General features: G+C 24.4%; 1 protein-coding gene across 1 annotated transcript; it reads right to left on the reverse strand.

The window, feature by feature from the left end:
* Nucleotides 1–4818: 4818 nt before the first annotated feature.
* Nucleotides 4819–12687, reverse strand: LOC145948701 (uncharacterized). Its single transcript, XM_083058310.1, has 6 exons — nt 12639–12687; nt 12157–12491; nt 11664–11833; nt 10260–11151; nt 10024–10145; nt 4819–5002 (listed from the first exon to the last, which is right to left on the reverse strand). Exons 1-6 carry the CDS (start codon nt 12685–12687, stop codon nt 4819–4821), a joined length of 1752 nt encoding a protein of 583 aa, XP_082914436.1.
* Between the last annotated feature and the right edge of the window lie 1549 nt (nt 12688–14236).

The following is a 14236-nucleotide window of genomic DNA, read 5'->3' on the forward strand; positions in this document are numbered from 1 at the left end:
AAGCAGTGGTATCAACGCAGAGTACTCACATCACATATGTATAGATTTTCAGTATTGATGATAAATTTCGGAACACATTTATTCGATAATTAAATTTTATAATATATGGTGTCGTAGAAATTAAAAAATTATAATAATTGTTAAACTTAACTATAGATGTTTGTTATAGTGAAGTTTAACATTTATTATAATTTATTAATATTTTTTAATTTCTACGACACCATATATTATAAAATTTAACAATTCTATATCTTATCGAATAAATTGTGTTCCGAAATTTTTTTAAAATTCACTATCAGTATTGAAAATCTACAAGCAGTGGTATCAACGCAGAGTACTTTCAGTATTGATAATAAATTTCGGAACACAATTTATTCGATAAGATATAGAATTGTTAAATTTTATAATATATGGTGTCGTAGAAATTAAAAAATATTAATAAATTATAATAAATGTTAAACTTCACTATAACAAACAGCTATAGTTAAGTTTAACATTTATTATAATTTTTTAATTTCTACGACACCATATATTATAAAATTTAATTATCGAATAAATGTGTTCCGAAATTTATCATCAATACTGAAAATCTATAACATATGTGATGTGAATTGTAGATTTTCAATACTGATAGTGAATTTTAGAACGCAACCTTAACATCATCGAATTTTCTATAGCAACGATGAAACAAAATACGTTACTCTGTACATAGTAACATAAATCTTTTTAAATGTGCAAAAAGTTCGAATAAGTGAGTTAAATTATTAATATATTCTTAATAATTATTGTATATATTATAAATTATAAATATGTTTAATATAATTATATATTACATAATTATCTTTTATTTTTCAATATATATTTTGAAAAACTTTGTTCTCTATAGCTATACTTATCTTATATTACATATGTGGTCCAATTTTTATTTTTGTCAAAGAATTACAGTTTATGCGATATATTCCAATATACACACGTTTTTGGTTTAGTTTTAAATAAAGGATTGAAGAAGAAAAAGGAACAAGAATAAAAAGTCATGGATCAATAAAAGGAAAAGAAAAAAAATGCGAATAAACGTTCGTCTCAAATTATTTTAAAGGAATCCTCTCCTAACAGGTAAATCTATTGATATTTTTACTTTTATTAATATTTTTATTTATGTATTTTCTAATTAATGTTACACTGCTAATTTTATTAATTAGAATCGATTAATAATTTATCAGTTTTAGCAATTAAAGTTATTTTTATAATTGCTTTTTCATATAAAAGATTCTTTTTTATAAATTTTTTAAAAATTTGTAATATAATAATCTTTTTTAAATAATATAAATGCAATAGCTTATAACTGCATGACAAAAGTTTTGTAAAATATATTTTGATAAATCATATTATATTCATATATGCTACTCATTTACAGCATACTTAACAAGCAACAGGAAATTTCTGCATTAAATGCAAATAATAATTTGGAAAGTAAGAAACAAGAAAGTACAACTCCAAATCAAAATAATGTGGGAACCAACATACAAGAAATTTCTTTTCGCAATGAAAATGATGAATTGGAGACAATTTGTTTTGCATCGGATGAAATGTTAGAATCGGTACAATTCGAAGATTCTACTGTGTGAGTTTATATTTTTAATTTATATTTAATATATTTTAACTTTTTATTTAATTATATAATTATTGTGCAAACTTTTACAATTGTCTTAAATATATTATAACATTAATTAATAGAAGACTTTTTATTAGATTATTTTAAACGAAAATTTTAATAACGAAATAAATATATTTTAATATAATCAATTGTTTTTAAAATTCGCACTATCAGAAATTGTGTAACATATAATTGTCAAAGCTATAATTAAAAAAATATTATAAATGAATGATATTTATTACATTTTTGTTAATAATGTATTGTTTTAGAAAGCACGTTATTGAATACGTAATTTGATTCAAATATCTTTAATTTGTAAATTGTTATAATTTTGATGCATACATATTTATATCAAAATTCATGTTACAATAACTTTAAAATTTTCTTTTTGACTAATTATTAACAGTTGTTGTGATCACATTATGTGTATATATTTGATTCTTTATTAAATAAGAAATAATTATCTATTATTGTAATTAAAAAATATTGTAACGTAATATCTAATATTTTGATTTACAATATTTACAAAATTAATTTACAAAATTTACAATATTTTAATATAAAAATTAAAAAGTTATATTATCAAGTTCATTAAAAAAATTTATTTAGAGAAATCGTTGGTTTTATCGATGAAATCGATGGTTCAAAAATAGTTGGCAAATCTCAACAATATCAACTGTTAAAATTTTTGGTTAATAACAATAGCCAACATCGCATTCAGGTAGTTGCATGGAACGCAGAAATTGATCGCGTAAAATTTCACATACAACCAAATCGAGTAAGCTATACATTTTTATATGTTCTTTAATTTTTATATTTTATATTTTTTAAATTAAAATTATTATACTTATCATTTTATTATAAGGTTTTTTAAAATTTTTTATTCCAATATAGTATATTTATTACAAAAGAATAGTGTTAGATTAATATTAATTTAATATTTAATTTAATAATACTTATTAATTTTTTAGATTGTGCATATTGACGGAGCCAAGGCTAAGAGAATAAAAATGCTAGAATTTAACAAAGGTACACTCCCATACGAACTAATTATTCGTTCCAAAACTGTTATAAATAGTTTGGGTAATTTTAATCTTAAAAAAATTATTCAATCGGTGCAACCACAAATGGTGGAATTGCATGACCAATCTGAACATCTTAATTCATGCATTAGTAAGTGTTTATATGTATATAATACATTATTATAATATGGTTTATTTTATATATATATAAACATATGCAAAAATGTACCTACTAATATAACTCTATGTTCTTATATATTTTGTATATATTTTTTTTATTTTTATACTATTTATTAATTTTTTATAATTTTAATTTTATATAATTATGAAATTATAATATTTTCTATAAATTATTGTTACAGTTTTATGATAAACTGAAAATTAATAAAGTTAATAAAATCTATTTTAGTTACACGTGGATATATCAAGACAAATTTTAATAAGTTTTCAAACAGTTTTAAGATGATAGGTAGCGGTTCTATTACGGATAAAACACATAAATTGAAGATACAGATAACTAATTATGATGATGATGTTTTCTTACAATTAGATAAGGGACAATTCGTTGAAATTAAAGGATATGTAAAAATTATGAGTAAGCTGTATAAATAATTTTTGAAATTTCGAAAAATATAATAATTATGACTATCACTAATATTATAATTTTGTTATTTAGATGACGTATTTTATTTGGAAGTTGAGAATTCGTCTGATATACAGCAAATAGGAGAGGAAAAATTATCCTTTCAACAATTGTTGTTGGGTACAAAACCGATTATGAAAAAAATATCGAATGAAGATAATTTAGGATTACCACCTTGTAAAATTATTCGGAAATAATAATCGTAAGTTTTTTTTTTATTTTAATAAATAATATATAATATTTCTAACACTTAAAAATATTTTTCTTTTTTAATTCGTTCACAGTATTTGGCTATAATTAGTTTTACTTTCATGTTAATTAGCGAAATTATTTTACGTACTGTTCTAGGGTGTTATATATAGTATCTGATTTAATTTTTTTTTGAACTTTAACAATAATAAAATATAATAATAATAATATTTTAAAGATATTTGTATATAATAAATAAATAATTAAAATATCTAATACATAAATAAATGTTACAATTGAATAAATAAATGATGATTTTTAAAAAACAATGTTATATAATATAATGTATTTTATGCAATAAAATAAAATATTTTATGTAAAATGTTTTCGTAAGCAAATTGCTTTACCACATTTTATATAATTTTTTTGTACTTAATTCTTGTATATATTACAAATGGAGTTGTATGTTTATATTTGCAAGAATATAAATATTTATATTTATTTTTATTTTAAGAAAAAGTCTTCGCATCGTAATTTACGAGTTCTATGGTTTAAGCGTTTTAATACGATCTAAAAATTGAGTACAAATATAAATATTTAAATCATATTTCAGACTACAGAATAATCATTTATTAATCATCATTTATACATGTATGCATGTTGAATATAAAATAAAAAATGAAAATGTGAAAATCGAAGGATTTTTTTTTTTCTTTTAAAAATTTTTAATATGCAATTTTTATAGCTCGAGGGTTAATTCTAATGTAGGCAAAAAATTAAATATAAAAATATTTAGATCAGAAATTAAAAAAACGCACTTTTACAAATGTATATAGAAAATATTAAAACATGTAAATAATAAAGTAGACATGCTTCTTACTCAATGAAAATAAACTAAAATAAAGTAATTGTGATGTTAGACATTTGATAAAAAGCGAGTTGTAGAGATCAAACGGTTTATTATTGAGGGTTGTGCCCATGAAGACTTTTTATTATCATAACAAAATGTACAATATATTCAGCCAATTCCACCGCAATCCAATTTCCATAATTTGACAGATAAATACTACATTTTATGTTATATTTCAATTATGTATCGATTGTCGAGAAAACTATATTTTGTAATTAGAATATATGTATTGCAAAATTGTGACAAATTGCGAAATTGTTAATTATTGTATATTGTATATTATGTATCAATGTAAATAAAATAATGACTGCCTGATTGTTAATTTAAATTAATACATTTTATTATATTTTGATTTTTTTTATTCTGTAAATTTATATCTTTTTTTTTCTTTCATCTTTTTTCATTTTATCTTCGAGTCTCCTCGTATTCCTCGGTTTTCTCGAGTCTCCTCGTATTCCTCGATTTCCTCGGTCTCCTCGTATACCTCGATTTCCTCGGTCTCCTCGTATACCTCGATTTCCTCGGTGTCCTCGTATACCTCGATTTCCTCGGTCTCCTCGTATACACCTCGGTTTCCTCGGTCTCTTCGTAAAAATTGCGAAATTATTAATTATTGTGTATATTATGTATCAATGCAAATAAAATAATGACAAAGTCTGGGCCGCTTTCGCGAAAGATCAAAATGATTAGATTAAAATGATCCGTGCGCTGTGATTGGTCAAATCTGAAATTTCATTAAATCTTATTGAAATTTTATTCAATAAAATTTCAAATTTGACTAATCATAGCGCACGGATCATTTTGATCTCTCGCGAAAGCGGCCCTAATTATTAATTTAAATTAATACAATTTATTATATTTTGATTTTTTGTATTCTCTAAATTTATACCTTCCTTTTTTCTTTTATTTTTTTTTATCTTATTTAGTTGTCTATTCTTTGTATCATTTTAGCTTTAAATAAAACATTTAAAACATTTTTTTAGTTTTAATAATATGCAAACATTTAGTATTTTTCACACACACACACACACACACACACACACACACACACACACACACACACACACACACACACACACACACACACACACACACACACACACACACACACACACACACACACACACACACACACACACACACACACACGTATAATTTTATATACATAATGATATTAAACAATATTTTTACTTAATATTATATAGTATGTGTTTCTTCTTTTTTCTTCTCTCTCTCTCTTTCCTATTCTTCATTTTCTCAAATTTTAAAGCTTCCTTTTATCTGTTTCTTTCTCTTTATCTTTTTTATTTTCCATTCTATGTCTCTTCTTTATTACTATAAATACGCTATAAATAAAACATTTAAAAATTATTAAAAAATTATTAACTTTAATAATATTAAATTGTAATAATTGTTAATTTAAAAAGATGTATATTTTTTACACTCACTATTTAATGATACTGATGAATAAGCGAAACATGCAATATATATACATATGTACACAAAAACAATATATAGACATTGACAGGACATTAATATATTACATACAATATAATATACTTAAATGTTAAATTACAACGCTGGATCGTCGTGCGCATTGTACAACCTATATTTCATATTTGTATAGTTTATATAAAAGTGTGTACGCTGATATCTACTTGGTAGCTAAATATTGTGAAAATAATGTAATTTTGAAATATATGAATGATTAATTTTTGGCTCCTATTTAAATATTAAATATCGACGCTGGGACGTCGCGCGCCTTATACGCCGCACACTTCTTATATGTATATTAGAAGTGTATTACTAATTAAAGACGAGCCAAAAATCAATCGCTTGCATGTTTCGAGAGTACATTGATTGCACAATATTTTGCTGCCAAACAGACATCAGCGTACACAACAATTTACTTTTGGCTCGACTTTAAATGTTAAATTACAACACTGGGTCGTCGTGCGCATTGTACGGCCTATATTTCTTATTTGTATATTATATGTATAAAAAAGTGTATACGCTGATATCTTCTTGGTAACTAAATATTGTGGAAATAATATAATGTTAAAATATGCAAGCGATTAATTTTTGGTTCGTCTTTAATTATAAATACATCTCTAATATACATATAGGAAGTTTGCGACATATTATCTTTTTTATTCTCTCTTTTCTCTACCTAATCATTTAAATTTATGTACTTACATTTAACTAAACTATCATCCTTGGATCCCGAACATAATATACTACCATCATTGGAAAGACAAATGCAAGTAATAAATCCTTTACATGTCAATGATATGAGTTTGTTGTGGCTAATATAATTTTATGCTACAGTTTTTCTCAATCGACCCATTTGCTCTAAATATTCTTCACGTAACTTCTGTGCAACTGTACCTTCTTCAAATTCTGCTCTATCCTTTTCTACAATTTTATAAAAGTACTTTAAGTTACAAGCAAATAAAATAGTATAAACAAATAAAATATATATGTTCTGATAAAAAAAAATAATTAGAAAAATATAATAGTTACAAATTAATTTTATAAATCCTTTCCATTCAATCTTGCGCGACACGACACAAGCTCTCGTATTAACAACTGACACCGCGTGACATCGCATTATATATATAATATATATTATAAATATTCGTCGAACATTGCGATGATATCACTCACAAAATAATCGTTCGCGATAACGAGATATTAACACGGCGATCTCGCGCAATATTTTCTACCGCGACATTTAACCTTTATCACCGTTAAACTGACACGATACGAATTGTCATTATCATAACCGCGATTTCGATCGCCTCGAATCGACCGCCAATACACATACGCGGAAAAACGGCAACAATACACGCGATACATGTCGACTCCAAACGCACACTTCTCGGTACAAATGACTTTTTTTATAATAGACTAACTCGCAGCGCGCGCTGACGCGCGCGCTTTCCTCGATCATTACTTAAATCTAAGTAATATACTAATTTTCTAATATAAAATTTAATTATTAAGCAATCACTTATATCAATATAAATACAATTTTATCAAAAATATCGAGAAAAGTTATCATTTTTTGTCATCATGTATCTTTGCAACTAACAATAAGCTTTAAATAAAAATTTTATTAAAGTAAACTCTACTTGAAATTAATTAAAGAATGTGATTTTGTTAATAGTTTATTTTCATAAGATTAAACAACACCATTATAAATACTTTAGGAGTATTTGACATAAAAGCATCTTTTGATTTGAACTTGAATTGTTATATATGTAAGTATTAACATAATAATTTTAATTACATATAATCTTTTACATTATTACAAAATTTTATTATACTATTAATTTGTACGTAAAATTTCTAATTACGTGTGTAGATAATTATTAATAATATTTTATTACATATTTATATAATTTGAAACAGATTATTAAAAATATATAAAAAATATATCTTCTTACTATTTTTACTTCAAATTTTTATTTGATTAAAGCTTTAATAGAATTAAAGTTAATTAATATTAATTAATAAGTTTTAATCTTAAAATTAAATAAATATATTTTAAATAATTAAATATTATGTGAAAGAATAAATTTATTATTATTCTATTTTATAATAAGTATTTTATATATATTAATAATCTAAATCTAAATTTTAATTTTAATTTTAATAAAAATTTTATTAATTTATAGCAATATGTGGATATATTAAAACAAATTTTAACGTTCTTAATAATTCTTATAAAAGTTATGGATGCGGATCTATAACAGATGGATTATATAAATTACAAGTACAAATTATTGATTACGAACAATATTCTTATTTTAAAAAGGGAGAATATGTAGAGATAAAGGGTTATGTAAAAACAACAAGTATGTTATTATAAAATTTCAATTAACAAAGTACTATATATTAATTTCTATATATTAATTTAATATTTTTTTATATTTAATATTTTTTAAAAATTTATTATATTAATATTTCTATATATTAATTTCTTAAAGTCTTTACACAAAATTTAATATATTAAAATTAAATTTTTAAAATATAAAAATTAATATTATTTTATATACAATTTAATAGGTATTAAAGTTTTGAATTTACTAATTATTTAATTCTTATAAAATTAAATAACGTCTATTTATATTTTCATTTCCCTTTGTCTTATTTATCTTTGACGTAAATTAATTTTTTTGTATTACAGATGATTTATTCTATATTGAAGTTGATAATATAGAAAAAATAAAATTAATAAAGGAGAAACGAAGATTATCATTAGCAGAAAGTTTAAAGGCGACGAAAGCAATATTGAAGAGACCAAGTACCGATACATCTGAGAAACAATGAAGTTCAATCAAATTTCTAAAAAAATAATTAATAATTTAAATATATATGATATATACATATATATACATTATATATATTATATTATTAATTTCATTTAATTTTTACAGTTAATCGCGATTATATTTTAATTTATTTAAATAATTATATAATTTTGAAATTCAATTAAGCATAATTTCTCTTAATGTTCTCTTAATGTTCTTAATGTTCTTTTAATGTATTTTATTAATTAAAATAAAAATCTTTATTTATAATTAAAATACTTTAAAATGTATTAAATGTGTACTTTTTATAATAATTTTAAAATTTAATAAAATGGTACAAATATTATTCTTCAATTTAAAAAAATTAAATATATATAATACAATATAAATATAGGCTATAAGGAAAAAATTAAAATTGTTTAGTTAGTTTTCATTTTCATTTCAAATACGATTAAAATAACAAAATAATTTCTAATCTTTAATTAAATAATAATTTTTAATTAAATTAAATATTTAAAATAACAATCTTTTAAATTTTTGTTTGTTTTATCATTTTTTATTATTATATTATAACATAATCATATGTCATATATTTATTTGTTATCTTTCATTAATCTAGTATTTCTTTATAAACATAGTTTTTTATTTTTCTAGTCACATTATCATCTTTTAAATAAATTTTTAACGAATCCCAAGAACGAACTCGTGAAAATGCGACATACAGTTGTCCATGACTGAAAATATCTTTTCGAAGATCTATTGCAATTTTATCGAAAGTCTGTCCTTGTGATTTATTTATGGTCATAGCAAATGCTAATTTCACTGGAAATTGTCTTCTTCTGAATGTAAATGGATATATATTTTCGCAATACAAAGTGATACGATTAATAAAAACAATTTCTCCAATTTTCTTGCCTGTTAAAATTTCACAACGCAATAAATTATTATCTAAATCTAAAATCAGTAATCTTGTACCATTACATAAACCTTCATTAATACTAAGATTTTTAATAAGCATGACAATAGTGTATTTTCTTAAACGTAATTTATAAGGTGGAAGACACAATGGATTTAAAGAATTGAGATATTCTATTGGAATTATTTCATGTATATCTTGATTATCTCCAGTCGTTTCAAGAGTATCTATACTTGTATAAACTCTCTCTGTCGTTTCGTCCAATAAATTTACTACCTTTTCGTTTATTTCATCAACATCAACATTCCTTGCAGATAATATAACGTAATTAGTCATAATTTTATATTGTTTACGTTTTATAATATCTCCGTACATATCTTTAACCATATCCGAATTTGCGTTTGCTACACATTTTTCTGGAATATGAATATTATCTGAATGGTCATTTAAAGAACCATTACCTAAATTTAATAAAAATTGTGTAAATTCTTTTTCCTGTGGTAAAGTTCTCATATTTTGTGTCAATGAAAATATTTTAAATTGTTTCCATAAAATACTAAATTTTATCGATAAATTTATAATTTCACAACGCGTAGCCTTTTCTTTTACAGGTAATAATTGTCTAAAATCTCCACCAAGAAGAACAATTTTACCACCAAAATATAAATCATTTTGCATTATATCACGTAATGTTCGATCCATTATTTCTAATACATAACGAGGTGCCATAGGAGCTTCGTCTATAATAAAAACATCTACAAGTTTTAACTTTTCAGCCTCTTTAGATTGAATTTTAATATTTGATGTAGAATCAGCAAAAAGAGGAACAGGTAACCCAAAAACTTTGTGTATTGTTCTTCCATTTGGAAGTAATGTTACAGCAATACCGGTAAATGCCATCGTACTAACTATTTTTTCTCTATTTTTAAGTAAGTAATATAAGGTTGTATAAATGAAAGTTTTACCAGAACCACCTGGACCATCGATATAAAAATAATTATTGTTATTGTTATTTGTTATTGTTGCTTCTAAAATAGTATCAACAATTTCTTTTTGTTCTATATTTAATTGTTCATATTGTTGCATACCTATTGATGTATCTTCCTCAATTTGTTCTTCATTATTTATTTCTTGTTCAATAATTTCTTGTTCTAATTCAGGAAAATTAGCAATATTCGAACCTTCCATTTGAAGCACATTAGTAATATAATTATAAACTTTCTTTATTCCTATTATAGGTCCAAATCGTCTTGCATAATCTTCCGACATATCTATTTTAAACTTATCCCATAATTTTTTTGGATGAACTGGTTGGCAATGAATCAAAATTCGTACAAATAAATTACGAAGTCGTCTTGGCATCATCCAAATTTTTGCTTCATTCATTGCACGATACCATTCCTCATCATCTTCTATGAGTCCTAATGCTAAACATGCGGCAGTGAAAGTTTGATGTATTTCGTTATTAACTGTTCTTAATTCTTGAAAACTTGTAGCTCCTCTAACATGTAATAAAAGTATACGTAAATGAAACAATTCTATCTGAGACGGGCTGACGGAATACATACGACCAATACAATTAAAATATCTTTGACGTTTCTCCCAGCGATTAATAATTCTGCCATTAATTTTTATTTTTTTAAAAACATAATGACATGGAATATCACTGTATAAATATTGTTTTGCTTCTTCATCTCGAACATTAATTCAAAATAATCTAACAACATTGTTACTCGTTCTATAGCAGATCTTATAGCATCATTATTAATATTATCATCGATTATTACATTATGTTCATTTGGTAAATGAACCGGTAAACGAAATATAGCGTGACTTTTTTCTTGCAAAGGTTTACTTAAAATGCGCCAACATGCTTCTACAGGCCCGACATACCGAGCTTCAATAAAATCTTGAATTTCATCATGATTTATAGTTTTATCTATATTTTCTCCAATAACTATAGATGCTGCATCATGACCTTTATAAATATATTTATATAAATATTTTACTGACCGTATACTCGAAACTATTTCAACATTAATATGGCTATTGAATAAAAGTAAAAGCGTTGGATTAAATGGAACAACATATCGATTATCAACAACGTATCGTCCAGGTCTTTCGTACAGTAATCCATTATTTCTTCGACGATAGTGCGGGTAACCATCTTCATCCATAGTCGTCTCAGGTCGAAATGGTTTTGGAAAATGTTTCGAACATTTATCATTTATCAAACACCAATTTCCACATGGTCCATGAATCATATGTTTTATTACAACATTATGTAAACTTTCATTTTCATTAAGATCAGGAATTTCTGCAGAAATTATTTATCAACTATTTCAGAATTTGATATCTTACAATTCTGTTTTAATGTAATCAATAAATGTATATGTGGTAATCCACGTTTTTGAAATTCTATTACGTAAACGTATGCTAAAACTTCACCAAAAAATTTTTGTCTAACAATAATATCGATTAAATAATCCTTTTTTATATTAAATACCCGAGCACATATATCTGGCCTATCTGCAGGTTGTTGATTTGGAAGTAAATTTTCTTTAATTTCGCGCCAATTTGGATTACAAGTCATAGTAACAAAGATATCTGGTTTTCCATATTTCCGAACAATAGCCATTGCATCTTGATAATGTTGCAACATATTACGCGGTGAACCCACAAATGTCGATGGAAGTATAATCATTTTTCCAATATGAGCATTGTTATTATTGGCGGTGTTTGCTAAATAATCAATTAATCCTTGATAAGTCTCAGCTCGTAATTGTTTCTGATTCTGTTTACAATAATTAATTCGATCCTTTTCAATTTTTATATAACTATCTACAAGCCATTGTTGAAATAATCTTCCCATAATAAAAATATTAAAATTATCACGTATAGCTATGTGATATTTTACATATGCAGCTCTACTTACTCGTTTATTACAATTCTTACGTTGTAAATTATCATGCCATCCTTATTAATTACCATATGGATAGAATAATGGATAAATCCATGGTTCTACATTTGGATTCATTGTACTGACTTGTAACGTTTTCTTATTTTTATTATATATTGTTACATAAGTTTCCGGAATTTCACCATCTGCTGTAGTAGAAAAAACAACTGCAACTTCATTTACTCTTTGCACATTGGAATGGAGGGCCACGATCAATGCCTTTTTTTGTCAAAAATCCCAATTGTAATTCACGTATACTATTATTTTCAGTGATTTGTTCAATTTCTTCATGCTTTATTCGGTAAGATTGTGCAAAAACATTATTCGTACGCATTATATTATCTATTATATGTAAAATTTCTTTATCAAGATTCGAATTTCGATGTAATCGACATTCTGTTGCTTCATTATTATCTACGATAAAAAGTTGACCATAACTTGGCATTTCGTTAGATGAGGGATATAACGCAGTATTAATTTGATAATAAATTTGTCCTTGAATTTGAAACAATAAGGTCCACGTCTTTGCGCACTAAAATCTGCTAAGTTTGCATTAAATGACGCAAATGAAAATGTATTATTGTAACCACGAATATGATTATAAAAATGACTTGATTTTTGATGATTTCCAATAAATAATTCATGAAGTTCATACGGAGGTTGTGGTAAAGAATCTAACTTAACAGAACCATGGCTGCAACAATCGTTAAATGAATTACCCTTATTAGCTACTTTTTCAGAATTAAAATGTTTTGCACCACAATGTTCACAACATATATTCATTTCTCCTATGTAATACTCTATAATATTTTGTAGTTGAGTAGTAGAAGACGTATTCATATTAACATATCCTTTTTTTAAAGCTCGACATTGTGCAATACGATTTACAACTTTACTTTTATCAACTATATTGTGTGTACTATTTGATGTGCTAGGTATAGAGAAAGTAATATTGTTATTTAATAAAGTTTCTGTAGTTGAATTGTGAACATTTCTAATTATATCAGTATCATCGTTAACATTAACATTATTCGTTGGAGATAATACTTTCATAGGTGAATTAACCGATTGTGAAACAACATGATCTATTACTATATTTCTCGAGAAGCTTGTACTATTTGATGTGCTAGGTATAGAGAAAGTAATATTGTTATTTAATAAAGTTTCTGTAGTTGAATTGTAAACATTTCTAATTATATCAGTATCATCGTTAACATTAACATTATTCGTTGGAGATAATACTTTCATGAATTAACCAATTGTGAAACAACATGATCTATTACTATATTTCTCGAGAAGCTTGTTAAAGTTTGCGCTATATTTGGACAAATCTCACTGCTATTTGATAAAGATTGACAATCTTTTCTAGTTATCATTCGTTTCATTTTCCGTCTTTCCATTTGAGATTTTGCTTTTCTTTCTCGTTTACACTGGAATTCTTCTTCTTCTTCAGCAGTTCGAACTACTTTTCTTCGAGGCATAATTAATTATTAGTTTAATAAAATAATTAAATAATCTAAATCAAAGTCAATTTCAATTCAACATCAAGCCAAAGTCAATTTTAGTTCAAATTAGAGCTAACTTTAATTTAAGAGAAAACCAATGTCAATTTCCATATTAAAATCAA

Source organism: Prenolepis imparis, unplaced genomic scaffold, assembly GCF_030444845.1.
Source record: "Prenolepis imparis isolate NDT839.2.m4 unplaced genomic scaffold, iyPreImpa1.0 SCAF_590, whole genome shotgun sequence".
NCBI classification, from domain to species: Eukaryota; Metazoa; Arthropoda; class Insecta; order Hymenoptera; family Formicidae; genus Prenolepis; species Prenolepis imparis.

Coding starts and splice junctions, on each gene's coding strand:
- LOC145948701 (XM_083058310.1), bottom strand. CDS start 12,687: ATGAATCCAAATGTAGAACCATGGATTTATCCATTATTCTATCCATAT. Junction 12,492..12,638: donor TCCATTATTCTATCCATATG/GTAATTAATAAG, acceptor AATGGCTTGTAG/ATAGTTATATAAAAATTGAA. Junction 11,834..12,156: donor GGCCAGATATATGTGCTCGG/GTATTTAATATA, acceptor TTTCGACCTGAG/ACGACTATGGATGAAGATGG.